This window comes from Esox lucius, chromosome 16 (assembly GCF_011004845.1).
Source record: "Esox lucius isolate fEsoLuc1 chromosome 16, fEsoLuc1.pri, whole genome shotgun sequence".
NCBI classification, from domain to species: domain Eukaryota; kingdom Metazoa; phylum Chordata; class Actinopteri; order Esociformes; family Esocidae; genus Esox; species Esox lucius.
This window is the reverse complement of record NC_047584.1, coordinates 11,337,600-11,364,426: the sequence shown is the minus strand read 5'-3', so window position 1 is coordinate 11,364,426 and position 26,827 is coordinate 11,337,600. Positions and strand designations below refer to the sequence as shown.

The 26,827-nt window shown below is 44.1% G+C and overlaps 1 protein-coding gene across 8 annotated transcripts in view; it reads left to right on the top strand.

The window, feature by feature from the left end:
• sema5ba (sema domain, seven thrombospondin repeats (type 1 and type 1-like), transmembrane domain (TM) and short cytoplasmic domain, (semaphorin) 5Ba) overlaps nt 1-26,391 on the top strand; it is a 155,299-nt gene extending 128,908 nt beyond the window's left edge. For 3 of the 8 annotated variants that reach the window (XM_010879730.5, XM_020055035.3, XM_010879731.4), the window contains 12 exons: nt 2,448-2,565; nt 3,635-3,816; nt 5,174-5,317; nt 5,610-5,757; nt 6,720-6,945; nt 7,770-7,982; nt 10,455-10,625; nt 12,284-12,349; nt 12,779-12,916; nt 13,960-14,004; nt 14,733-14,950; nt 23,218-26,391. In XM_010879730.5, coding sequence (XP_010878032.2) covers nt 2,448-2,565; nt 3,635-3,816; nt 5,174-5,317; nt 5,610-5,757; nt 6,720-6,945; nt 7,770-7,982; nt 10,455-10,625; nt 12,284-12,349; nt 12,779-12,916; nt 13,960-14,004; nt 14,733-14,950; nt 23,218-23,388 — 1,840 coding nt within the window. In that variant the 3' untranslated portion in view covers nt 23,389-26,391. Of the gene's footprint in view, nt 1-2,447; nt 2,566-3,634; nt 3,817-5,173; nt 5,318-5,609; nt 5,758-6,719; nt 6,946-7,769; nt 7,983-10,454; nt 10,626-12,283; nt 12,350-12,778; nt 12,917-13,959; nt 14,005-14,732; nt 14,951-23,090; nt 23,121-23,217 lie in introns of all 8 variants that reach the window. The other 5 variants (XM_020055036.2, XM_010879734.4, XM_010879732.5 and 2 more) reach the window with 5 other exon arrangements.
• The last annotated feature ends 436 nt before the right edge of the window (nt 26,392-26,827 follow it).

Genomic DNA, 26,827 nt, shown 5'->3' with positions numbered 1-26,827 from the left:
GCTGCCGCTATGTCGTTGCTTTAAGAGGTTGCGTGGGGAATTTAAGATCAGCTTGGTGGTTTGGGTTAGTGTGAAAACTAGCCAGAAGCCCTCACTCCTGTATTTCTTTTCATCATTATATCTGTCCCTCTGAGGGCTTTGGCTGGCCAGCCGTTGAAGCTGCTGGAGAAAGACTAAAGCCTTATCTTTATGTGTGTTTGTGTGTATGATAAACAGAGAGAGGGAAAATGCAGAAAAGTTGGGATCAGTCCTCCTAGAAGCCCTGAATGCTTTATCAGTTGGGATCCTGTGAGTCCTACTGTAGGTTGCCATGATAGAGCCTACAGGGCTGTTATGATTCCCTGTTATGCTGTTAGTACTGCAGACCTCCCCTCCTGTTAGTACTACAGACATCTCCTCATTTTAGAACTACAGACCTCCCCTCCTGTTAGTACTACAGACCTCCCCTTCCATTAATACTGCAGACCTCCTCTTCTGTTTCCGCAGACCTCCCCTTGCGTTAGTATTGCAGACATCCTCTCATATTCATACTACAGTCATCCTCTCCCGTAAGCACTGAATACCTCCTATCTCCTGTTAGTTCTGCAGACCTCCTCTCATATTCATACTACAGACTATCCTCTCCTGTTAGTATTACAGACCTCCCCTTCTGTTAGTACTACAGACCTCCCCTCTTAATAGTACTGCAGTACTAACAGAAGGTGAGGTCTGTTAGTACTGCAGTACTTTTCTTCTGTATGTACTGCAGACCTCCCATCCTGTTAGTACTACAGACCTCCCCTTCTGTTAGTACTGCAGACCTCCCCTCCCATTAGTACTGCAGAATTCCTCTTCTTTTCTGTTAGTACTGCAGACCTCCTCTTCTGTTAGTTCTGCAGACCTCCCCTTCTGTTAGTACTGCAGATCTCTCCTCCCGTTAGTACTGCAGACCTCCTCTTCTCTTCTGTTAGTACTGCAGACCTCCCCTTCTGTTAGTACTGCAGTGCAGACCTTTCCTGTTAGTACTGCAGAACTCCTCTTTGCTCATCTCCTGTTAAAACTACAGACCTCCTCCTCTCTCCTGTCCTGTTAGAACTGCAGACCTTCTGTCCGTTCCTGGTAAACCTGTCTTCCGCTCCTGCTCTCACTCACTGCACTCATCAAAGCTGTCAACTCAGCATTCTTTTCAAGCTGCCGCATTTTCATAGTCTTAAGAGCTTACATGGATGGCTGGCTTTCATCGCTGGCCTAAACATTCAGTGGCCGCTGCGTGTGTGTGTGAGATAATGTATGTGTTTGTGTGTCTGCTTGTCTGTGTGTTAGGGTGTGGGTGTGTGTCTGTGCCTGCGAGTGTGTGTGTGTGTGTGTGTGATTTCTCCACTGTAATTAATGAGACTGGGTCTGAGGGTAAACTCTTTCAGCTAAAGAGATTTTATCCTTTGAGGTCAGCGCCCAGTGTATATGTGTACAGAGGGCATGCCTCTTATCTCACTGGAACAGAGGGTAATTGGACCTAAGATCTGCCCCGTGCACATGCAAAACATCTTCCATCATTCTTCTTCTCTGCTGGACTTCTTAGTATGAACAACCAACCATCAGCTGTCTGTCTGTCTGTCCGTTAGCAACATTACGTCTTTGGGGTAAACCAGGTGAGACATTATGCTTGACATGTCTTCACCCTCTCATTTCTATCCCCTGAAGCTCTGTGACACGGGTCGGCCCAGCAGCATGGTCTCACCAGCAGACCTAGCCACCCCTCAGCCCTGGACCACTTGATTGGGCCTCACTCTTTCTTCTGGATCAACACGAAAATGTTGCCTCAGTCGCATAGCTGAAACACCAGGCTCCACACAGCTAAACCAAGTGAAATAAACCAGGAGCGCCTTGCCAAGAATACGACGTTCTTCTCTTTCTCATCGTTTGCTGCGGTGGCTGAAGGGAGCACATATGGGCAGCATACCAGGGTTCAAACAGTCTCTGAAATCTTGGAAATAGGTTGAGCATATGTTTTAACCGGCCTCTCTCTCTCCCTCCCTCTCCCCCTCTCTTTCTCTCTCTTTAGTCTGTGCCCCCCCGCCCCTCGTCTCTCGCGGCTTAACTTCGTTATTAAAAGGCTCAGATTTAATTACCCCTCATTAAGCGCCTGTTTCACGGGGAGCTTACAACATGTGTAATCGCTGTTTGGTTGCTGCACAGTGTTGTGTGTGTGTGTGTTTGTGTGTGTGTGGGGATGGGTACCTTGTTTACCTTGATTCAAATAATCTAAGAATCACAGAGATACAGCTTGTCAGGGACTTTGTCTGTACACTACATGGTTTAGCGGTCTGGCCTTAGTGCTGGTCTGAACGTTAGGGACGGGCTGACTGCTGTGACTGATGGCTCCTTTCCCTTCACCCGCCCATCCTTTCCTGCCTTTTTAACTCTCTCTTTTTTCCTCCCCTATCCTCCATCTCTCCTGCCTCCTGCAGACTGTGCCTGGAAGCCCGGGACCCGTACTGCGGTTGGGACAGGAAACAGCGAAGCTGCACCACTCTGGAGGACAGCTCCAACATGAGTCAGTGGAGTCAGAACATCACTGTGTGTCCGGTATGAGCCAACATGGAGCCCCGGTCCCACCCCTGCCACTTGTTTGTCATTGCCTCAGATGTCACCATTGTCTCGGGTATTGGGAAAGCCTGCCTCACAGCAACAGGGCTGGGTAGTTGACACTTCTCTCCTGGCTGTACACCAGTCTGACGGCTCTCCTCCAGGACCCTGATACTTATTTGACACAGCAACACACAATTCAGGTCGCCCTCGCGGTTCCAAATTGTCCAAGAAAAAAATATACATTTGGGCTCCCAGGTGGCGCGGTGTTCTACAGCACTGTTACAGTGTTGAATTCCACCACAGTTTAGGTTTGTGCCTTGACAGCGCCACATGCTGGAGTGTAACAGAGAGTCCCATTGGCCAGCATCGCCTGGGGTGGGGAGGCCGCGTCATCATGGGGTTTCCTTCATCGGAGGTACTCTAGCAAGTCCCTCATGACGGTCCGGCGTCTGCAGGCTAAGGTTAAGTTGTCAGACAGTACATCATTATTTAGCAGCGCTTTCATCATATTGATGAAAGGTTAAACACAGCTGCATAATGAAGTAAGATACTCAACTATTTTCTGGAAAAATCGATCAAGCATTGACTGTGTTAAATCACATAACCATTGCATAACGCGATGGAGACGATGGCACTGGAATGAATAAACTTTGGAGGGAACTAGAAGGATTTTTATGTTTCAGTTGCATTTGAAATATCAAAATGATTCTTCCTGAAAAAGGACGAGAGTGCGCTCTGTAACCGATAATATAACATTAGCTAACATTGAGCTTGCAATCTCCCGACTTACCACAAAGTGTTGCTAGAGGGCGACAAGATAAGACACTCCCCATCGTTTCTGCTATATCAATTAACATAGGTTATAGGTAGTTGTCAGTTTATATTTTGAAAGCAATTAGTGAAGGGGCAGCTAGTCGACAGATTATCCATTTCTGAAATATTGCCAGTGATGGAAACAAAAGGTGCATTTAGTAAGGTGGGCGGGGCTTGAACGTGCTACATTACTGATGGCATCCAGCCTACACCAATATCTGACACACAAGCCTCTCTCTATTGGCTTTTTCAGCTCAGGAACCAGACCACCAATGGCAGTTTTGGACCGTGGGCAGCATGGCAACCGTGTCGCAACGACGATGGCGATGGCACCAGCGCTTGTCTGTGTCGCTCCAGGGACTGTGACAGCCCTCCAGCTCGCTGTGGTGGCAGGGGCTGTGAGGGACCCACCATCGAAGTCTCCAACTGCTCCAGGTATGAACAAACACCAAGAGAGGTTTCCATAAGGATTCCATAATTCCTGCTTATTCCCTCATTCAAGACAACCTTTCAGGGGAATTTCCGGAAAACCCGTGACAAGTTCCATGTTGCCGCCCTAAAACCTGTGACAAGTTCCATGTTGCCGCCCTAAAACCTGTGACAAGTTCCATGTTGCCGCCCTAAAACCTGTGACAAGTTCCATGTTGCCGCCCGAAACATCAACTCAGGTGTGCTTGTAATGACATGTAAGGTGTGGAGCTCAAACAACCCTGGGTCACTGCAAAGGGGACCGATACTGGATCAATAAAAGCCCAGCCTCAAAGGGGCAGCCTATTGTACTCTGAGGTGACACTGAAGCTCCCGGCGGAAGGAAGTGGCCAAGTAACTGAGGGATGACGGCTGATATAATACAGCGTGGGTGCCCCTTAATGCACTGGATAGCTGTGTATGTTTTACTATCAAGATGGGCACAAAAGATCCCTGTAATAGTAAACATTGGGAAAAATATTGGTGTCATCGCTGCAGCGCTGTCAGGCTTTTTATGTTGGGATAGCCTAGACTTTGTTAGAGTTGGTTTGGTTTCTCTAACTTTAACAGTTCAAGAGATGCTGTTTAGGGTTAATTATGGCTAATTATGCAAATTACCATTTAGTCATTTTGACAGAGATTGTCTTGAGGCTGATGGATGTCCTTTTAACTCTGACAGATTTTCATGAGTATGACAAAGACTTTCCTGACTTGTGACTTAGAGATTGTTTTCCTGACTCTGTTTCCTTGAGGATGTCCATTATGGGCTGGCTTCACGGACCCATAGCCTAATCCTTGACTAATATATCGAACTCAGTGGAGATCTTGATATGCAAAACTGCAGCTAAGTGTTAGATTTAGGTTTGATTAAGTTTTAAGGATTAGGGAAAATAGGACTTCTTTATGCGAATCACTTTGGTCCCAGAAAACTACAGTGAAACAGGTTTGTGCGTGTGTGTGCGCGCGTCTTTGTTTGGAGCCATTTCAGTTCAGATACAAAGTGGCTGATGTTTTTTCATAGCTATGCTAGATTAAAGGGTGGGGGAATTGAAACGTGTTTTAGCCGGAAGTGGCAGTTGAATAATGAGCAGGGCTACTGAGGAACAAAGCACTTTAGTAGATTGAAAAGTGTGTTTCTGGTGTAAAATGTATCTCCTGAGAAAGTGGCTTCGCATCCTCTCAGAATCACAAATTAGGGCCATGACCATGAGTATGTTGGGTGCTTGAGGGAAAGCCGAGTTAATGTTTTGGTACAAAACAATTTCCAAAATGGCCTTTTGGGATTCTTTTAAAACCTTTAAAATCTTAATTTCTGTGGCTGCAGAAACGGAGGCTGGACCCCCTGGTCGTCTTGGGGACAGTGCAGCACCACTTGCGGAACGGGTTTTGAGATGCGCCAGCGCTCCTGCAACAACCCTTCACCTCGTCACGGGGGGCGTGTCTGCGTTGGCCCGGTCAGGGATGAGAGGTACGACTGGAGGAGGGGGGAAGAATTGGCTCAGAAACGCTAAACTGTCAAACATTTCTGGGTGCCATTCACAAGGAATTACGTTCATGAGTCATTCATGAGGCACGGTAGGCACTCTTCAGTACCGGTGTCTGTCCTCAGTATAGTTTTTTTTTTTTGGATGACAATCTTAGATAAATGTCAGCCCTCTTACACACCAGCGCCTCTCTTCATGGGGCGGAAGCCAGATGCCCATTTCCTAAAAATGAAAAATGAGTTTGGATTTTTCTCTCCTTCCCTTTTCTTATTGCAGGTTCTGTAATGAGGGCGTCTCATGTCCGCAGCCTATCTTCTGGTCCCTGTGGGGGTCCTGGGCTAAATGCAGCGCTGAGTGTGGAGGAGGGGTCCACTCCAGGGTCAGGAGCTGTGAGAATGGGAACAGCTGCCCAGGCTGTGCACTGGTACAAGAGTAACGAGACACACGCACACACACACACACACAGACACAAACAGGCTTGTCAATACTTACTCTATCTTTTTCAGTCAAGATTAGTCTCCCAGTGGGATTTTAAACTTTTCACTTCAGTCTGTCAGTTTAGATTTGGTTTAGTTTAGACTCAAATGCATTAGGCGTCCCCCCCCCCCAGTCACTCAGTTTGGACTTTTCCACAGAGGACTTTCAAACATGCTCAAAGCTGAGGATTTAATTACTACCAGTGTGTCAAATTAAACTGTTATCAGGTAGCCAAATGAATGAGAAGTCAATGAGAAAATATATTTCTTCTCTCCCTCAGTCTCTGAGTTGCGCTCTCTTTCTCTCTCATTCTCTGTCTCTCAATTCAATTGATTAGGTGCTTTATTGGCATGAAGCAACATTGGCCACTATTCCCAAATAATATAATAACACAATGGATGAACAATGAAAGTATTGACAAGAATAAAACACAAGAAAGAAAACAAAGGAATAACAAATGACAAATTAAATCTACAGGATTCCCATGTGTGACGTGATAGAGAGGCAACAGCCTGATCTGTTGAGAGGTTTACTGACTACGTCTTAAAAAAAGGCTTTGAAATCCTGCAATTCGCAAGATCCCGCAATTCCTTCTTCGATATTCAAGAGAAAAATACTTCTGCATATAATTTAAAGCAGTAGATTAACAAATGTTCTTAATTTGACCTGAACAACATAATTTATAGTCTTTCTTTTCTTTTCATTTTGTTTTTTTAATGGGTCCTCTGCTTATGACCACTGAGTCTCTTCACAAAATCTGGTTGCTGTTTGCTCAGCTTGAAATGCTAATTTCTTACAAAACCCAAGGTGTAATGTTTAAGTGGGGCTTTTGAATCTGTTGTAAATTGCGACAAAGGTCTCTCTATCTTTACGTCTTTTGTTCGGCTTCTCCTCCCTCCCACCCCGCAGGAGTACAAGGCGTGTAACCTGGAGGCGTGTCCGGAGGTGAAGAGGAACACCCCCTGGACCCCGTGGATGCCAGTCAATGTGACCCAGGGCGGGGCGCGCCAGGAACAGAGGATACGCTACATGTGCCGTGCCCAACTGGCCGACCCCCATGAGCTTCAGATCGGACGGCGCAAAGTGGAGACCCGTTTCTGCCCCAACGACGGCACGGCTGCCTGCGAGACAGACAGTGAGTCCAGTCGGTGTAACTCCAGTCGGTCCTGTCACACCCGCCGGGCCTCAGTCAATGCAAACATGCAGCTAGCGGACCGTCGCAGCAGAACTCCTGTTAGCGGGTCGGTGTCCAGTAACGGATTGGCTTGTCTGTCAGTGTCCGCGTTGGGCTGGCGGTGCGCGGTTCTACCAAGCTGTGTTGCTGGTCTCAGTCCAACGCTCCTCTCCTGGTGGCAGCTTTATGCTCCCCACCCTCTGCATTGATTAACTGTAACTGGTCGACAGCGGCGTAGCCGGCCAGGGCAGGCAGGGTGGGACGACAGGAGGAGCTGATTAATCACTGCCCGAGTGAAGCTACGTTCTGGACTGGACAGGCCTGTAAGGAGGGTCTCTCTCTCTCCCTCTGTCTGGCCAGGTGGTTTTCTGCTGTATTTATTTAGTCCGCGAGGTCACTGTAAAACACCAGAACGTTGCTCAGCCTAGACAAATGTAACCCAAAATAAGTCCAGAACTGACATGAGAAATGAATGACATCCTTCATCACAGAGAGCTGACTTTTTAGTTGGATGACTCAACATGGAGGCAGGATTTAAGACAATGAATAGTTTAGGAACCGACCAAGTTTGGGATGTGAGCGTTTCAGTCCACAAAGACCCTGGTTGCATTAATCCCCTGTGTGATTTTAGTTAACACCCACACCCCTCCAACTGTAGAAAGATGACCAGTGGCTTTTGGTATGCAGAAGTACTTCAGTGTGTTGATTAGACCAGTAACCAGTGGAATGCAGAAGTACTTCAGTGTATTAAGTAGACAAATAACTTGGTTAACCCTCTCCTGTAGCTCTAGTTGAGGACCTCCTAAGGACCCCTGTGGTGCGAGTGGCAGGCTCAGGCTGGTCGTCATGGGAGACATGGTCAGCCTGCTCCCAGGACTGTGCCAAGGGCTACCGCACCCGCAAGCGCACATGTGCCATGCCAGAGGGCAAGCCAGCACCCCCAGTCTGCAGGGGCTCACCTGTGGAGTACCAGGACTGCAACTCTCACGCCTGCCCAGGTATATACCGACAAACACACACACAGCTCCCATACACCAATGATCTCCAGTTGTTGTTAGCATAATGTCCACATTACCACCTGTGACCAAGGTGAGACCTGTATGCTAATGCTAGCCCTGTAAACCTATGCTGAGTGTGTCATCATTTCCATTAGCTAATTGCTAGACACAGAGAAATGCAACAGAACCATACTCAGAGGAGTCCTCTATTACAGTAACTGAGTCATTCCAGCGTTTAAACCAAAGCCCCTTATTATTGCCTAATCATGCAGTTGGCCTGCTTTGACCACTGATAACTGCACCTCTCACTTGGCTCAACCCAGATTAGCCCAGCTCTGCTCTTAATGCTCATGGAAATAAGGAATGTGGAATAGCTGTTTGAATGTTTCATTTGGCTGGTACATCCTGTACCTCGTTTCCAGATACTTCCGCCTGAATACACGGACTGGTGAAACAATGTGTTCATTTTGGCCTTTACTAACCAATAAGAAACCTCCTAGTTCCATCAGCTATGAAAACACTTTTTGAGGAACAGTTTTTGAGGATTTGTAACAGTTTTTGAAGAGTTGTAACTGTTTTTAAAGAGTGTATCAGCACTTTCAGGAAAACGCGGTCCTACACTGACATGCAGTATATACACAACTAGACATTCAGATGTGTTTATGTATTTTCTCTTATTTTTTATGTAAGATAGATACATTGTTAAAGTCTGATTTAAACAAACTACGTCTTCAACCTTGTTAACATGTTCCAACGTGCTTCGTCCTTGAGTTGAGGATTTGTAGGTAGGTGAAAATATTTTTCTGTTTGATGTTTTATTTTTTTAACTGTCTGTTACTGCCAGACTATACTTTTTTAAAAGACAAAACAAAATCTTTTTGTTTTCTTAGACTGAGAGCCTGTCACATTTTGAAGGAGGTGTGTGGGATGATGTAAAACTTTCAGGTTTTGTGACAAAATAATGGTAGTCTACTAAATGAACATTGCATTTAGTGTTGCACTAGCTGGTTAGCTTCTCTTTCATTACATTTGATTTGGTTGGCACAGGCTTACACACACACACACACACACACACACACACACAGGCTTAGTGAACAAGTGTGCTCATTCATTTTCAAACCTGAGAAATACCTTTCCTTTAAGCACTGAACTCCTTAGATACACAACTGCATGACTGAAAACCTCCAAATGAATCACAGATAGCTCCAATTATGCTCCATTATTTACACTATTTGTCTTTGTAACATTTGGTTGTTTCTAGACACCATGCTTAAAATCATGGGAAAAACTGCAAATGGAACTGATTCATTAAAATAAAATGATGTCACATCCTTTATTCAGTAGGTCACTTTGACCAAGACCACTTTTGAATGGTTCTGGAGCCAAGCTAACAGGATGTGTGCTCCAGGTAATAGCCTGGGGATCAGGTTAGAGCATAATTTGGATCCCATCCGCTGAGGTTATGTTACCTTTTGTGACTGGTCATAGATTCCTACATCGCCTGTCTTACTCCTCAGCTCTAAATAACCATGGCCTAAATTACTCACTGTCATCTCTGACTGTTGGATATTATGTGACTTGGAGAGGGAGACTAAGGTAGAGAGAGAAAGGACACGACAAAATGAGAGAGAAGTAATTGATTAAAAGACAGAGGGAGAGGAACCTGATTTACAGACAGAGACGTCGAGATAAAGACACGCTGACATTTAGAGTAACATAGTTAATTAACATAGACTAGATTGAGACGGAAGGGTAAATCTTCAGAGATGAATGGCTACACTGGGACATCTTCTTGCCCTGCTTTCATTACAGTACACCTTGATGTCACAACCACAAAGCTAGTCATCTTGGTTTTCGTCTCTCTCTCTCTCCCTCCGTTTCCCCCTTTTGCCAAAGTTTCCCTTTCAGTCCCAATGCCAAGAGGACGTGCCAACCATACAGTCAGTTCACTATCTACCGTCTTATCCCCAGGACTAAATCGAGTTTTCAAGAGCAGCGGAAGGGGGGCGGGAGGTTACAGCACCCCTCCCGACTCCGTCTCCCCCTTGCTTGTCAACACTCACCAACATCTTTCTCTTGTCAAGCGTATTTCTTTGAATGCCTCTCTCCTGTCACCGTTCACTCTCTCGGCTCGAACGCTGTCGTTCAGAAGGGCATGGTACGACTGTACCTGCTGCCGTGAGAGGAATGACAATAAACACAATATTGTGAAGACAGCGCAGGAGGTTTGAGCATGGGGGAGTTGTTTTTTGGCATGGGAAGTGCTGTGTAGCGACTTGAAAACTGCGGGATTTTGTTTTTTTTAAATGGCAATACCATCTGGTCCTCTGGGTCGAGTTGCTCTGGGTTTGTTTCAGTTCCAAGAGAATAGAATGTCTGTTTATTTTTCCGTAGTCGGTGAGGAGCGACATATCTGACCTCCCTTGTTTGTCTCGGTGTGTGCGTGGGTGCGTGCGTGTTTTCCCCGAGCAGTGGGCGGTGCCTGGTCGTGTTGGTCGTCCTGGTCTCAGTGTTCAGTGCCCTGCGGTGGCGGGCACTACCAGCGTACCCGCTCGTGTAACAACCCCAGCCCAGCCAATGGAGGAGATATCTGTATCGGCCTACACACTGAGGAGGCGCTGTGCAACACATACACTTGTGATGGTAAGGCTTACCCCCACACACACATACACACCCTGACCCTGTACATCATTAGCTCCAGTCAACGGATTACATTAGCTCCAGTCAACGGTCTATCGTGATAATGATTCTCAGATCAATGCTGTGCCAGTCAGCGCTTTGCTATGACCCTCTGGGGAGGGGTGTGGAAGAGGTGCATGTTGGGAAATTGAGTTCTCATGCCAATTAGTTGTTCTGCTGATGGCTGGAGTGAGAGCTGGGTTGAATTTGACAGTGTGCCTCTTATTTTCAGTGTCTGTAGTGTCTCTGCTCCCAATAGGATAGCGTAATACGAATGATACTGAGCCAGCTAATCTGAAGACTGGGCAAAGAATGACTGTGAATAAGCCAAAGGCTCTAATGAGAGATGAGGTTCTGTGTCTAACGAGAGTTAATTTTTATTTGATCCCTATCCTAATACATAGTTTACTTCCTGGAACTAGACAGTTTTTTCTAGCCGGTGATTATTTGTTAATAGCCAGATCTAACAGTGTAGAAAAAACCTTTTTTTAAAAGGGTTAGCTTTCAATTGCCTTCTTCCTTAAGACCCGTGTGTTATTCGTATTGAATTAGCCCAGCTGTCTGTCAGTGGCTCAGTGGGACCTGAAGAGTGTGACCTGATGGTAATTACAGACAAGGCAGGGAATTGGTTTCTGTCTTTTAGTTGGTCCGGCTCCAAAATGACACCCTGCTCACTATATAGAGACATGATAAAAAGTTTGTGGATCCTTCGGAATGACCTGGACGCCTGCATAAATGGCTCTTAAAATACAGATTGATCTTCAAGACTTAGTAACAGGTGAACATAGTGTGATTTAACGAAGAACACACAGATGCCATTGGACAAACATAAATGGCATGTATTGAGGTATGCAGGTAATTCAGAAGGGTTCACAAGATTTTAACTGGTCAAAAGTAGTGCTCTATATAGGAAATAGTGTGCCGTTTGGGATGAATATTGGCCTGTTTCATCAAGTTAATCTTCTCCTTTGGTGTAGGGCTAACACGTTCCTTTAACTGTGTGTGTGTGCACACATGGTTGCATGGAAGCAAGGCTCCATGTGCTCTCCTTTGTGTGTGTGTGTGTGTGTGTGTGTGTGTATGTGGTAATGACTTCGCCATCTCATCTGTCTCCAGCTACAGTAGATTTACTGACAGGCAGGGCATCGGTGATCTATGCCTGTGTCATCGCTGACTTCCCTATAGATACAGTGCGTCTCCAATTAGCCAGAAGGCCTTGTGCCTGTCAGTCAGTCCTCGGCCTATCTGATGGCCTTGTCAGAGATCAGGATAAAAGAGATTGTGCCAACTAATGGAGGGCAGGAAGGTTTTTGTGTGTGTGTGTGTATGAGAGTGAGAGGCAGCCATTACAGTGAATGCTAATTGAGTGTTTTACTTTTGTCCTAATCCAATCCTACAGCTCAGACAAATTGGTCGGGTTGAGTGATGTAAATAAATGAATGAAATGAATGACACAATTATAGTTTAGGAGGTTTAAGTAATTTCCTACGTTATTAAACACACAAGTGATATTATTTGAGGGCCACCTCAGAACCGCATAGACGCCAAGTCTGAGGCTGTGCTAATACGTACGCCATCCTAACATGGACACCATATCTTTGGGGTTATGTTGTTCTGCCAAGGGGAGGTCAGAGAACAGATGGAACCACTACAGCAGCCAAAGACCGATTCTCTCGTTGATAAGAGAGGTAAATAAAATCACAACCTTACACAGTACATTTGCAGTTTCTTGGGATCAAAGGGTTTGTTCTTCTGGGAAACTGGGAGAATGTCCTTTCTCTGTTGACTGTTTGCAGGCGCCTTTCGACTGGGAAATATGGTTATCGCTTGGTGCCGGACACAAACATCTTGGCTATGCACTAACAAACCGCGTGTTTGCTTTCTCAGTACAGTCGGCCTCACAAACACTTTGGTCTGTTTGCAAATGGCTAGGGTTGTTTGTTGCTCTGCTTTGGACGAGGGGGCTACTATGTTTTTGTCCTGTGCACATGGGTGGGCAAATGGGCCCCAGGCATTTTCAGACTCCAGCAGCGATCTCAACTCAGGGTGAGTCCATGGGCATGTCTATATGTACTGATGGTGTGTGTGTGTGTGTGTGTGTGTGTGTGCGTGCACAGGCGGCTGGATGGCCTGGTCCCTGTGGTCAGCATGCGATGACGCAGGGCTGCAAGTACGCAGTCGGGTGTGTGGGTCTCAAAGCTCCGCCCCTTGTGTTGGAAACAGCACGGGACAGAGGGACTGCAACGAGATACCAGGTGAGGCAAGCACTCCACCGCCGTAACCGTTGCCACGCCAGCCCGTATGGAGCGTGGCTGCGTGTCAGCCGCATCATCGTCAGGCAAACCGGGATGCTTTTAAAGACCGTGCCTGTTGCTGAAGCTGTTCCATATGAAAGTCCGACCCCCCACCCCCAGCAGAAAGAGGTCTGGCCCTCTTCTATCTTAATTTGTGCTAATCAAGTCCCAGTAAATCAGGCTTCTCAGACTGTTCCTTTTATGCCTGTCTGAGTGGACACTGTTAAGCCTTTTCCTTTTATTTTAGTCGTAATGATCTTTCAGTGCCTCGCTGCCAAAGACAAGACGAGAGACGCACCAGCCCAGAATACCAAGTGAATTAAATCAAGACTTCTCCCAATTAATATTAATGTGATGTTACAACACCACTGTTGGGTCCCAAACGGCACCCCATTCCCTAAAAGTCCCTGGTCAAAACTAGTCCACTCTATAGGTCTTAGGGTCCTGCTCGGGATTCAGCCCAAATCACATCTAATTTCATTGCAATTTTGGAAATCGTAGGGTCAGTGGGAGGTGTGTCACACTGCCTTGGGTGAAATGGCCCGAATGTAATCATAGGATGGTGGTGTCTCAATTAAAAATACACAGACTGCTCCCTCCCAACGTCCTCCTGAATCATTTAGTGGAGGGAAGATGTGGTTTAGCTTTAAATTATTTCAAGATTTAAATTAATCATTGTCATTATTTGTATTAACTTAGTAATTGGATTTACTTTAAGTGTCTGTTAAAGTTTGTAGGGCCTGAAGCAAACATTCACAACGTTCCACTGGAATTTATGGAATGTGTTTAGTTATTTGTGTTCCGTGATGCTTGCTTGTTTGTTTGTGCTGAATGTACTATAGATCATTAAAATCTTTAATCCGTGTAATCATTAAAATCACAGGCTGGGTTATTCTAGCAAGTTCCTTTGGTGGTAAGAATTTGCATGTGCTGGTAGCTGACTGTGTGTTTGTCCTGCATGTCTGTCTGTGTTCGTGTCTGTCTGTCTGTGTGTTGTTTTGCAGTGATTCTCCCAGCGTCTGGCATTGATACGGACCAGCAATGCGGTGGTAAGTGGATTAACTATTGCTTGTGTGTGTGTGTATGTTGTGTGTGTGTGTGTGTATGTTGTGTGTGTGTGTGTGTGTATTGTGTGCGTGTTCCATGATTCCTTTCATCCAGTCAAAAGAAAGTAATGGGAGCGCTGTAGGTACGCATCCCCCTTTCTCCTCCTCTCCTCCTCCTCCTCCTCCTCTCCTCCTCTTTAATCACCCAGGGTGGTTGGTGTGTGTACGTGCGAGCATTTTTGTGCGTATGTTGTAAGGACAGAGTTAGATGTAAAGGATGCCACTATATCCGTAGCAAATCCATAGCGGTGGTTAAAAAAATAAAACACACAGCACAAGCCTTTGAACCAATCATCAGATGGGGAATATGTATGAGGTGGATGGCCATTAGAATGAGGCAGCCTGCTGGGACCGGTAATGGTTTGACAGTTTGCAGGAAGACACCAGGGGCGCAGAGGAAAAAGGAGGAAATTGATGCTGTTGAATGAACCACCATTATGCTAGGCTGGTCTCTGATCTGTCTCGCCAACTCTTTAGGTCACTGGCACGCTCTGGTCATAGGCGTCGGCTACGCGACCAGACTGCCACTTCGCTGCAGCGCAATATGGGACGGGGAAGAAAAAGAAAGAATGAGTGATGCTGAGGGAAAGGAGATAAAACCGGCAGCAATACGCGAACCAGGCATCTGCACTGACCTCTTCCCGTCTGTCTGCTTTGTCTCGTCTTCCCAGCATTCACCTCTCTGCACCTGATAGCCACAGGCGTGTCTTGTTTCCTGGGGGCGGGCCTTCTGTCCTTCCTGGTCTATGTGTACTGCCAGCGCTTCCACAAGCCCTCCCAGGAGTCCGCCGTTATACACCCCAGCACGCCCAATCACCTAAACTACAAGGGCAACACCACACCAAAGAACGAAAAGTACACGCCTATGGAGTTCAAGGTATTGTCGCAGGTATTTAAAGATTGTCGCACGCACATATACACCGACACGCACAGGAATGTACACACAAACATGACTACACACTTGGAAAGTCTGTTTGTAATACTTCACAGATGGTCAAATCATCAACAAACTAAGCAGTATGTTGACAAGCATCTCGTTGCTGAGGTTACAGTCAGAGTTATGTTTAGGTTTTAAAATTGGATTTAGGTTAGTTAGGACTAAGTTTATGGATATGATAAGGGTTAAGGTTATGGCTATAGTTTGAAGATATTTTGCATACATTCTACCAATGCCCTTTTATACTAAGCCTAAAACCTTCGAATCTGACCATGCCTTGAGTTTAGACAGAAAACGACCTCAATTTTAGATTAACCATTTATTAGAAACATGCACCACAAAAATTTTATACAGGTCGTGGCGTTCTGCTCCTCTGGGTTAACTCACTGCCATCACCTGATCGTGTGTACTACTAATAACAATATCAACCCCGTGATACCATTAATAGCGATCCCCATAGGCAGTACCCATCCTCCCCATGAAAAGGAAACACAGAGCCAAACAGGTGGAGGCAGGGGTGGTGGGTGAGTAACCTGACGATTAACTAGTCATCATGAAGTCTGATATTGTAATAGGAGGGATCCCGGCGTCAGCTGACATGTCACTGACCAATCACCACTCAGGGTTTCCTATCTGAACTAGCTATGCTAATATATTTGCTGACTTTTTTAACAAAAATATATTTCTTTTCTGGGGTCTGACCTAGTCATGATTTTGGTTATGTTCTGCCTCCATAGTTTGAAGTTAGTATATAGAGCATCTACAGATGAACTATGCAAAAATAAAAAATTTTAGTGAATATTCTGATCTTTAACTTATACCCAAATAACGTCTAACTAAATTGTAGAAAAAGCACTTCGTACCATAAATATCATGAAGGGTGTTCTTTCACTTCTGAGGACACCAATGAGGTCTTGAGAATGATGAGCTGGCAAATTAAAGGAAAAACCCAGTGAGATACTTTCTAGGATATTCTGCAACTCTATTGGGGCAGATGGAACACCATTCTTCCAACAGATACTCCCACATTTGGTGTTTTGATGATGGAGAGCACTGTCTTACACGTGGGACAAAATCTTCCATACAGTAGGTGTTCAATTGGGTTGAGATCTGGTGACTTTGAAGGCCATAGCATATTATTCACATTTTCATACTCATCAAACCATTTAGTGACCGCTTGTGCATTGTGGATGGGGATATTATCAACCTGGAAGAAACCCAATAATGAACCCTCTTTCAAAATTATTTAATGTATGTCCTTTTCCTCTTGCCATCTTGATTCAAAATCAAGGTCAACTGGGCCTGCTCAGCAATTTATACATGCCACAGAGCTATGTTCCTCCACTCATTTATTCAGTGTTTTCCTTTCATTTGTCCCCCATCTCTATATTTTATTGACATGAATACGCCTCTCCTCTTTTGTTGTGGCGGTACATCCACACGACTCCAACACAAACAAATGAAAATAAAAATACGTCATGACAATTTTCCGGAAGGAAAACTACTTCACTCTTTGTTATCGTAATTATAGGTAATGTCTTATAGAAATACAGGAAACACTGGGCAGTTACTTGAATTACGGTACATCTAACATTCCATCGTAAAAGGTAAACAGTGGTTCTTCCTGGACTATATGATGTCAATCTGGCAGTGACGATAAGCATGATTAACTGTATGCTATATTAAAATGTGTGTGCAGAGCTGGTAAGGACGGCAGTCGATCAGTTGCCTAAGCTTAATAATTCTACTCATCAAATGGTGCCTCTAAGCAGGATATATGCTTTGATAGAAACAAAAACACAAGAAATGCTAAATCAAGCTCAGTGAAAATATCTAATCCAATCAGATTTTGTTGTAACTTTCCCAGGGGATGGGCAATACAAAATCTGAAATTCACATCCTAATTGGCTGATGGTTTTTGCAATTTTGCCTCAGGACCCAATTCAACCAGGTAGTCTCAGTTGAAACTGGATATTCACATTTAAAAAAATGTTCCCCCCTGAAATGCTCTGGAGAGAGATAATGTATATTGACAGTAAATGTAGCAATTATATTTGTTAAGGGGACTAAAACTTTCCCATTTTTTTCTGGTCAATTTTTATTAATGTTGGCAACCTTAGTTGTTTCAAACTACAATATCTGAAAAATAAGATAGCTAATGCAGTTCTATAGTATAGTTCTATATTGAAAATGCTGTGATTTATTTTAAAAAAACAAAATATTTCTCTGATATTAGTTTGATATTTTTGCAAAACAGTTGTTAAGAAACATTGGTCAAGTGCCCACCACCTCACCCAGTTAGACATTTATTGGTCTATTATATTCAAATCAGTCTTGGTCAAAAAGACCAAGAGAAGCTCATCCATGCTTTTATCTCTAGTAGGGTTGACTACTGTAATGGCCCCTTAACTGGACTCCCGAAAAAGGCTGTAAAACAGCTGCAGCTCATTCAGAATGCTGCTGCTAGAATGTTAACCAGGATCAAGAGAACAGAGCACATCACTCTGGTTCTTAAATCTTTGCATTGGCTTCCAGTCAGTTACAGAATAGATTTCAAAGTGATGCTTTTAGTTTATAAATCTTTGAATGGTTTAGGACCTGGTTTAGGACATATTTCTGATATGTTTGAAGAATATAAACCGAGCAGGGCTCTTAGATCCATGGACACAGGTCAGCTAGTAGAGCCCAGAGTCCAGACTAAATATGGAGAAGCTGCGTTTAGCACTTATGCTGTACAAAACTGGAATAAACTACCAGAAGACGTGCCCCAAACGTATACATTTTTATATCCAGGTTAAAAACACTTCTCTTTTCACGTGCCTATGACTGAGCACTTAACCACACTGATTAGCCTTATAGCTTCCTATGGTTTTATCCCATTTTGTATCTTTATATGTTTTTGTATTGTATTTTTTATTATTATGTTTTAATTTGTTTTGATGTTTTAATTTGAGTATTTGTTTATATATATATATATATATATATATATATATATATATATATATATATATATATATATATATATATATATATATATATATATATATATATATATATATATATATATATAGTAAAGCACATTGAATTGCGCTATATAAATAAATGTGCCTGCTTGCTTGAAGTCTTATGATATCATGGAGTTGGCCCGCTATATGTGGCGTCCCTGACAGTTGGAAGTTCTGTGGAAATGGAAAAATAACCTGTGATTTCTGCTTTTGTGAGTAAAGAAATCGATACCATCTTAAGTCCAACTTCTCATTTACTGGATTTGTTAACAAGTGCTGAGAACCTCCCCAATTCTTCAATTCTGGTCAAGACAAGTGTGGAAGATGTAGTTCAGACAAACCTTTGAATGCCTGCTTAGTTAGGCTACACTTAACTAATTTAGCAGATGCTGTTATGTAGACAGACATAATTAGTGTGGGGAAAAATTCATACTACTCGCTAATCCAGGACGTTTTTGCCGGCACACACATGTTCAACCACGACTGAGATTGCAAGCTCCTGACTTTCCACACGGAGTTGCTACAGTGAGTAGACAGTCAGGTCCGACATCTACCCATCCCCTGCAGTGCTGAGAAAACCTTGTCCCGCCCCCTGCAGGAATTTCAGACTGGTGTTCGACAACCATGATTCGCGACAGTTTGTCCAGAAACGATCAGTTCCCAAACCTCAAGATACTAAGGTGTGGGGTTTTCTGGAGTCCTTATTCGGGAATGTCGGTCCTGCGCTAATCAAGCAGGGTAGAGCAGTGGCTCTCTTCCACTGGGCCTGGCACAGTTATTTTCTGGAGGGGATCTAATGCAGCTAACATGGAGCGTTGCGCTAGTGGCCCCTCTTAAGTGTCTCGGCCATGCAGGTGTCACTGTGCCCCAGTAAAACATTCCCTCAAACAAGACTACCCCAGCCCCCAATGGGGTCAGGACAGTACGTCCAATTCTGAATCCTATCAAATGCTCAGTAGGTGACTTTGTGACTATTTAAGATGCTCACAGTCTGCCGCTACTTCTGACATTACACCAAATGATTGTGTCTGGTGGATATGTCTGGTGGACACATACTTCCAAGTGTGATTTAACCCAGTAAAGGAAATGTATATTATGAGGCTGAAGCTTACGAGCATGTAGTCCTCCCTTTCGGTTTCTCCAATCAATCAATTACATTTATCTTTACATCAGCAGTTGTTACAAAGTGCTTATTCAGATACCCAGCCTGAAACCCCAAAGAGCAAGCAACACCAACAATTGATGCACAGTGGCTAAGAAAAGCTCCCTAGTATGATCAGAGCCTAGCACGAATTCTAGAGAGGAGCTGACGCTAGTCCCCTGGCACAAAACTATTACAGCTTAAAACTAGGGACTGAAATGCGGGGCGGAGGGTCCAGAAACACTGTGGCCCCGTCTGAAGAGAAATATGGCCAACCCATCAGGAAATAACTCAATTCACTTTCCAAGCACCAGACTAATGGAACACACATCAACCGCAACCAACCTGAGAGATGGTCCAGTAAAGCCCACAGAAATCACTCCCATCGCATGAATGTCTAAATCGGACGGTAATTTCCTTTCTCGTCACAGGTTTTTGTATAGGTGGTCGGGGAAACTTTGGCACTGATGAGATTAAAGCAAATAAGGGTATCTGGACGATTGAGTGGTAGTGGCATAGTCACTTGAATAGGAGTCATTATTTTTCTCCCATTTAGATCTCTGGGTCTGACTGACTTCATTTAAAGCAGATTATTTTCTTGGGTCTTAAACTACACTTAGTATCGAACTGCATATGTGTGTCTGTACAAAGAATGGGCAACTTTTGCCTTGCCCTTGATCTGACAGCCTAAAGTGTACGACAGCTTCCGCTTGCTGGAGCTGATAGTTGTTTTTCCTTCAGACCTTTTATGGACCACCAGGCTCTCAAATGGTTGCTACGCGGTTTGCGCAGCAGGGTAGCAGCCTGGTTAAAGCATCTGACTAGTAACTGAATGGGGGGCAAGATTGACTCTGAGCCGGTGAGGTGAGAAATGGTTTGTTCTGTCCCTAAGGCAGTTAACCCTAATTGCTGCTCCCAGGTCGTTGCCCAAAATGTACACTTAAGCAAATGCACAAAATGTGAACATGATCTGCACACTTGCTGATGCTTCGGGAAACTCGACCATCGCCATTTTGAAATAAGGTATGCCTGACGAGTTAAAACACTGTGTGGGCGTAGTCAGAAGTTACCATTGGATGATGCACATCACTCTGTAACAACATTCAGTCAGTTACATCTGTAGAATTAAGAAACAATGTCACATTTGTTTTGAGCTCTCGCGAACAAAAAATAGCAGCACACCACTGAACAGCAGCCATTCATCTGGCTCTGACAGGAGATTCCATATGCATAGTTTCATTCCATTACTATAACTACTGTAGAGAGGATGAGTTATGGCAAGGGCTCAGAATATACTATATTTCTTATTTCACTTCACCTGGTTTCCTTTCTGCATGGAGCCCTGTGTCTCTTCTGCTTATTAATGGACCCCATTAGGCCGCTATGGTCATGGACTCCCACTGCTGTTTATAATGCCGGAACCAGCCATCTCATGAGAAAGGCAGCAGCCAAAACATTGAATTCAAAATGTGAAGTCACGCTCCACCGTCTCCCCTGCCTTTGCCCGCCTCGAGCCCTAACACCTGCGTGGAATTATCGGCCACCGTCGGATCCTAGCGATCCGCTCCAGCACGGCTCCGCCCGGCCCTGCTTCCTGCAGGTTTAGACCAATCTACCCATGCTTCTCGGAATGACACCTACTTATTTTCTAAAGTTGTCAGTCACCAGCCGGCTGACTGATGCTCTGTGGGCTCAGAGGTGGGCATGTGCGTGCATGCGTATTGTAGTAGATAAAGGCTGCGTCCTAATACCTGCCCTTGATTATGAGGACCATACTGAGGGAGGCTTGTTGGACTGATGACCAGACTACTGGTCTGGATTTAGCTTGGTGTCCTAGGTCAGCGTTACTCAACTCCTCAAGTAGCCCTAACTACAAATATATGTTGTGGCCCCACAACTGATTCTCCCTGTCAAGTACAACCCTGTAAAGAAAAACAGAATGCAATGATGAATGCAAATCATTTAAACCCTTATACAATAGAAATGGTACAAAGATGTTGAAACTGAGACATTTTATTGTTTCTTTAAAAATATATGTCCACTTCGAATTTGATGCCAGCAACGTATTTCAAAAAAGTTTGGACAGAGGCAACAAAAGACTGGAGATGTGTAATGCTAAAAATCTGAACCTTGTGGAATATCACACAACTAATTAGGAAATTTGGCAACAGGTCAGTTAGATGATTGGGTATTAAAATATCATTCCAAAAAGGTTGGGTCTGTCAGAAGTGAGGATGGGGAGGGGTTCACCACTATGTGAAAGGCTGCGTGCAAATAGTGCAACAATTTAAGAATGACGTTTCTCAATGTGTAGTTCAAAAGTTTGAGGATCTTAATCTATGGTATAGAATATTATAAAAAGACTCAGAAAATCCTGAGAAATCTCTGTACGCATGGGACAAGGCCAAAAACCAATATTGGATGGCTGATATCCAAAATCAGGCAGCACTGCATTATAAACAGACATGATTCGGTAGGGGACTACACTGCGTGGGCTCAGGAACACTTCTGAAAACCATTGTCTGGGAACGGTACTTCACTGCATCCAGAATATATAAGTTAATATCTCTACCATGCAAAGAATAAACCATATATAAACAAGATCGAGGAATGTCACCACCTTCTCTGGGCCCAAGCTAATTTAAGATGGGCTGAGGTGAAGTGGAAAACTGTCCCGTGCTGTGACGACTCGGAATTTGAAATTCTTTTTGGGAATCATGGACGCCGCGTCTTCCAGGCTGAAGAGGAGAGAGACCATCCCTCTTCTTATCAGCGCACAGTGCAAAAGCCAGCATCCGTGATAGTATGGGGGTGCATTAGTGCTCATGGGATGGGTGACTTGTACATATTTAAAGGCACCATTAATGCTGAACAATACATACAGGTTTTGGAGCAACATATGCTGCCATACAGACATCTTTTTAATTGAAGGCCTTGCTTATTTCAGCAAGACAATGCCAAACTACATTTTGCACGTATTACAACAGCATGGCTCTGTAATAAAAGAGTCCGGGTGCTAAACTGGCCTGCCTGGGATTCAGACCTGTCACCCACTGAACCCCACTGAACTGTTGAGCAGCTAAAATCCTATAACAAGCAAGAATGGGAATACATTTCACTTTCAAAACTTTAGCAGTTTTTCTCCTCAGTTCCCAAACATTTACAGAGTATTGTTAAAAGAAAAGGTGATGCAACACAGTGGTAAACATGCTCCTGTCCCAATTCATTTGAAACATTTTGCTGGCATCAAATTCAAAATGGGCAGGTATTTTTCAAAAAGCAATAACATTTCTCAGTTCCAAAATGTTATGTTGTCTTTTTAGTAATTTCAATTAATTATAGGGACAAATAATTTGCTTGACTATAGCCCCTGGCTTAACTTGATAACCACAGAGTTATTTTTGGTTTAGCCATTATATTATGCAGTTGTTTCTAAACAGGCCCTTACTGATTCCCTTCCAGAACATTTCGTGATAGCTGTAGTTGTGGTGCATTTCATTGATTATTTAACCCAATTATAGAGCAGCGTTTGGTGCAGAGCTGTTAGGATGAATTACATTACTCAGCAGCCTTCAACAATGTGTTCCCTACCTTTGGCATGTTGTGGCTTTTAGCCTCCGAAACCTGCCTGTGAAGTGCAAGTGTGCTTAAGACTGCATCCCAATTGGCATCCAATTCCCCATGATTAAAGGTAGTGCACACTAAAGTGAATAGGGCACCATTTGGGACTCACCCTAAAAGTGTTTCTTTGCACTGTAATTTATTGATGGCTCATATTTGTTAACCTTGCTTAGTGAGTGCACCGTCTCCCTGTGAGAATCTATTATATTGCATACATATTACTCCTAATGGAGTCATTGGTAAACTAACCAATCTGTTATGACACTGTTGTTAAACCCTTATGTCACTGTTGTATAACACTTATGATTTTTTCTCAACCCTTCAGAACTCACCCAGAAATACACTTTAGAGAACAGTACGTAGCTTTTCAACGTACGTTGAAACTTTCTAAGTTTGTAGCTTCTTTCCCCTGGTATAACACTGGATTCTCTCATTTTCCTCCCCTCCTCCAGACCCTGAACAAAAACAACCTCCTTCCGGACGAGAGGTCTAATTTCTACCCAACACCCCTGCAGCAGACAAATGTGTACACCACCACCTACTACCCCACAGCGCTGGGCAAATATGACTACAACAGGCCTGACTCCTCCCCTTCCCCCTGCCGGACCTATAACAACAGCTAGGGTAGCTCCACCCACCCAAACTAAACTGAACTCCACCCCCGTCACCGTGGCGACAGACGCCATAGCAAATGAACACAACCTCCGACCTGGAAGTCATTTTTACTCCCCTTTCGTTTATCCCGTGGTACCTCCCAAATGATGAGGAGAGTGTGTAAGGGTATCCCTGGAACACACCATCAGCGCTAGTGTGGGGGTGGTTGCTGGTAACTCACAGCAACTCACTAAGTAAAGCCAGGAATCTGATGTGTGTCATTTGGGGAGGTGAGTTCTGGACATCACTGTCAATGTAATGCTTGAGTGGGAACCTGAATGATGAACTCTAGAAGACAATATAAGCTACAGTGAGGAATTGGACAGCTTCTCATCCCTGCGGAACTTGGCAACCGGAGCGCCTTACTTTAGCTATTTGGTTGCTATCCAGAGCGGTGACCTTCGGAGAAAACTCAAAATGGCTGCTGTTTGTCCTCCCAGGTCTGTCTGATTACCCGTCTCTGTGACACATCCCCTCTGTGTGCATAAACCATCCCCATTATAGACACCTAATTCCCCAGAAAACAGAAGACACCCCAACATGTGCACATATCATTATGTCTGTCCTTGCTTCAACACGGTGGAAGCCAATGGAAGTAAGAACAAAATCTCCACACAGAAGAAAAATGTAATCTAGAGATTGCCAGTTCTGTTGCGAGTAGAGGACGAATGCATTCAACTCACCTAGTCTCATCACGTGACAAGCAGGGCAAGGATCCAGGACTTCCTGCCTTCCTTTAGTGGTATAAGAAGACCCGGAGAACAGAGGGTTCAGACGGCAGCATATATGGGACAACTCTAATACGTTTGACAACACAGATCCAGACATATACACTGTTGGAGAAACTATTATCTGCTAATGTCCAAACAAGGGCCTCAGTCCTTCTAGTACTATATCAGTGGATTAAAACGGTTTCCCCAAAGAGTCATCCGACCATAGGATGAGGAGCCGAGGGAGTCTCACTGACATCCAGCTGGAGTCAATTGATAGGATAGAGTTCATCCAGCGTTGGGATGCCTTTGGCGCATGAATGCAATAGATGGGGGGGGGGGGGCCATGTGGGGTCAGATTTGACTTTCTATTACTTTTTTAATGATGATATAAAGACTTCTGGAATGGAATTCCTTCGATTTTAGATCGGAATGGACACATTCTACTGTACTGTACCTGCTTACCTACCACTCAGTGGTCATATTAAATATGGCCAGTTTGCCCAACTGGACTCCAAGCGCATTTTATATATAATTCAAGGTAGATTAATAAGCAAATAGCGTGGCACTTGTTTTTTTAAGTCGTTTTTGAGGGAGGTTCTTTGTTAGAGTGATAGAAATAGAGAGGATGCTAGGATATTTTTTTTTTCACAAATAAGGGATAGCTTCTCATTTGTCATCAGTTTCACATCCCAAAATCGAAATATGTTTTCTGTTTCACAGCAGCTTAGTAGCCAACACGTATCTGACATCTCATTTTACAAATAGGAGAAGAAAATTTGAATACATTCATGTAGAAGCAACTTATTTTCCCTTTTTTGTTTTTTGTTCTTTTTTTTTACAAAGTCTGACTGTAGCGAATATCAATGAGTTGACGATGCTTAATCATGCCTGGAATTATTTTGGTATGACATCAATGTTTTGATGAGCGCGTGTGTGCTCGTAGTGATTCTTTGAGTGTGAGCGTGTATGTCCACTTGTTTCGCCCGTGTACGCATGTGAGTTTGAATGAGCAGGAGAACTGACGACTGTGTATTTTGTACAATGTAAATGTAATGCTTTCTTACATATGACTGTATATGAAGGGATCTGTAAAAAGGGGTATGTGCATTTCTTTTCATACATTATGACGGCGGCGTTCCGGATGTTTCTCTCGGCTTCTGTGTGTGTTCCATGTAGAACATGTTAGGCGTCGTACATTCCTGAGAGCTGCAGAGTTCTCAGGGGGAAGCTTAGGCATTTCAGAAAACAGAACTGAGCTGTATTTTATTATTATGCCTGACATAAAAATTAAAGCTAATTCGGCAGCAATGCTTTTAGTTGAGTTTATAGAAATAGAATGATCCTATTCTGTCATTCTAATTCTATAGTTCCCGCCATTTGCACGAGAGCTCTATCTGTACATGAGACGGCCTTCAATCCGCAGACCATTCATGACATCTAGAGGATAGTGTAATGTAAATGTATATTATTGTATAGCTAACACTGTTTAAATAAAAGCCTTATAGTTGTTAAAAAGTGCAGCAGCTATGTACACACCAACCGTGGGGTATGTAAGAGCTTGTCAAAGGGACTGGTTGACTACAGGTCGTACAGCTGTTTTGTACTGATGTTACGGTTGGGTTACATCCTATGGTACTATAATAGAGCCACTTTAATGGTGTCACCACTACAGTTTTACTAACCTAAAAGGCCTGACTAAATCAAAACAATGAACAATAACAAATAAATGCCCACAAAATGAGTAATGTAGAATATTATCATTGTGTATTGGCCAGAACAAATTATATCAGTAAGATCCGATGTTGAGGGGACCTAAGGAAAACCTTCCTTTTCATTTCTTTATTTGCCTGACCTTTGATTTTACAGTTTGTGGTTGGCTCCCACTAAATGGTAATGCCCACTGATTGGCTTCCCCCGTTCCTATAGTAAATTCTGATTGGACGAGCTGGATGTCACATTGTGAAGCGCTGTCCCCGGATTGGCTCGGTGCCCTTCTATGCAACTGACCTGGTGGTACTGTTAGATATGTGATGTAGACTGTAATCACTGCCTTTTAGACACTGTGAATTTTTTGGTACTCTATATTTTTGTATATTGTACATTATAAAGGATAATAAACCTTGATGCCAACACAACATTGTGTGTGTTGTGGTGTGCGTGTGTGCATGTGCATGCGTGTGTTCGTGTGTATGTGTGTGTGTGTGTGTGTGGTGTGTGTAAGTCCAGCACAACATCAGATGGAGAGCTCTCTTCCTGAACCAAGCAGTCATGCTTTATCATTCAATAAAGAATTGAATTCTTGTGAAAACGGTGACATTCAAAGCCTTTGCATTATTACGCTATATGAACAGATATTTAACTTCCCTCAGCAGGCCCATTTTAGGAGGATTTTAGGTATGCAGACAGCAGAGCTAACAAGGAACCCCAAGGTGCACTGCCCTCTCCTCATTTGGCTGGAGTGTCGTCGTAGCCCGACAGTGCCTCTCCATTAACCCAGCAGCTCAGAGATGCTGAGGGCGGCTTTATTGATGAACACAGCGATTGCATTAATCACCTCTTATCTGCCAAGCTCACTGACTGGCATGGCAAAGACGGAGTGATTGTGGAGTGATGGGCGAGCTGGCTCCATGCCAGGTGGTCACTATACATCTACAGTGGTCCCGTCCTACAGGCAAATTTCGCCGAATGCCACGCC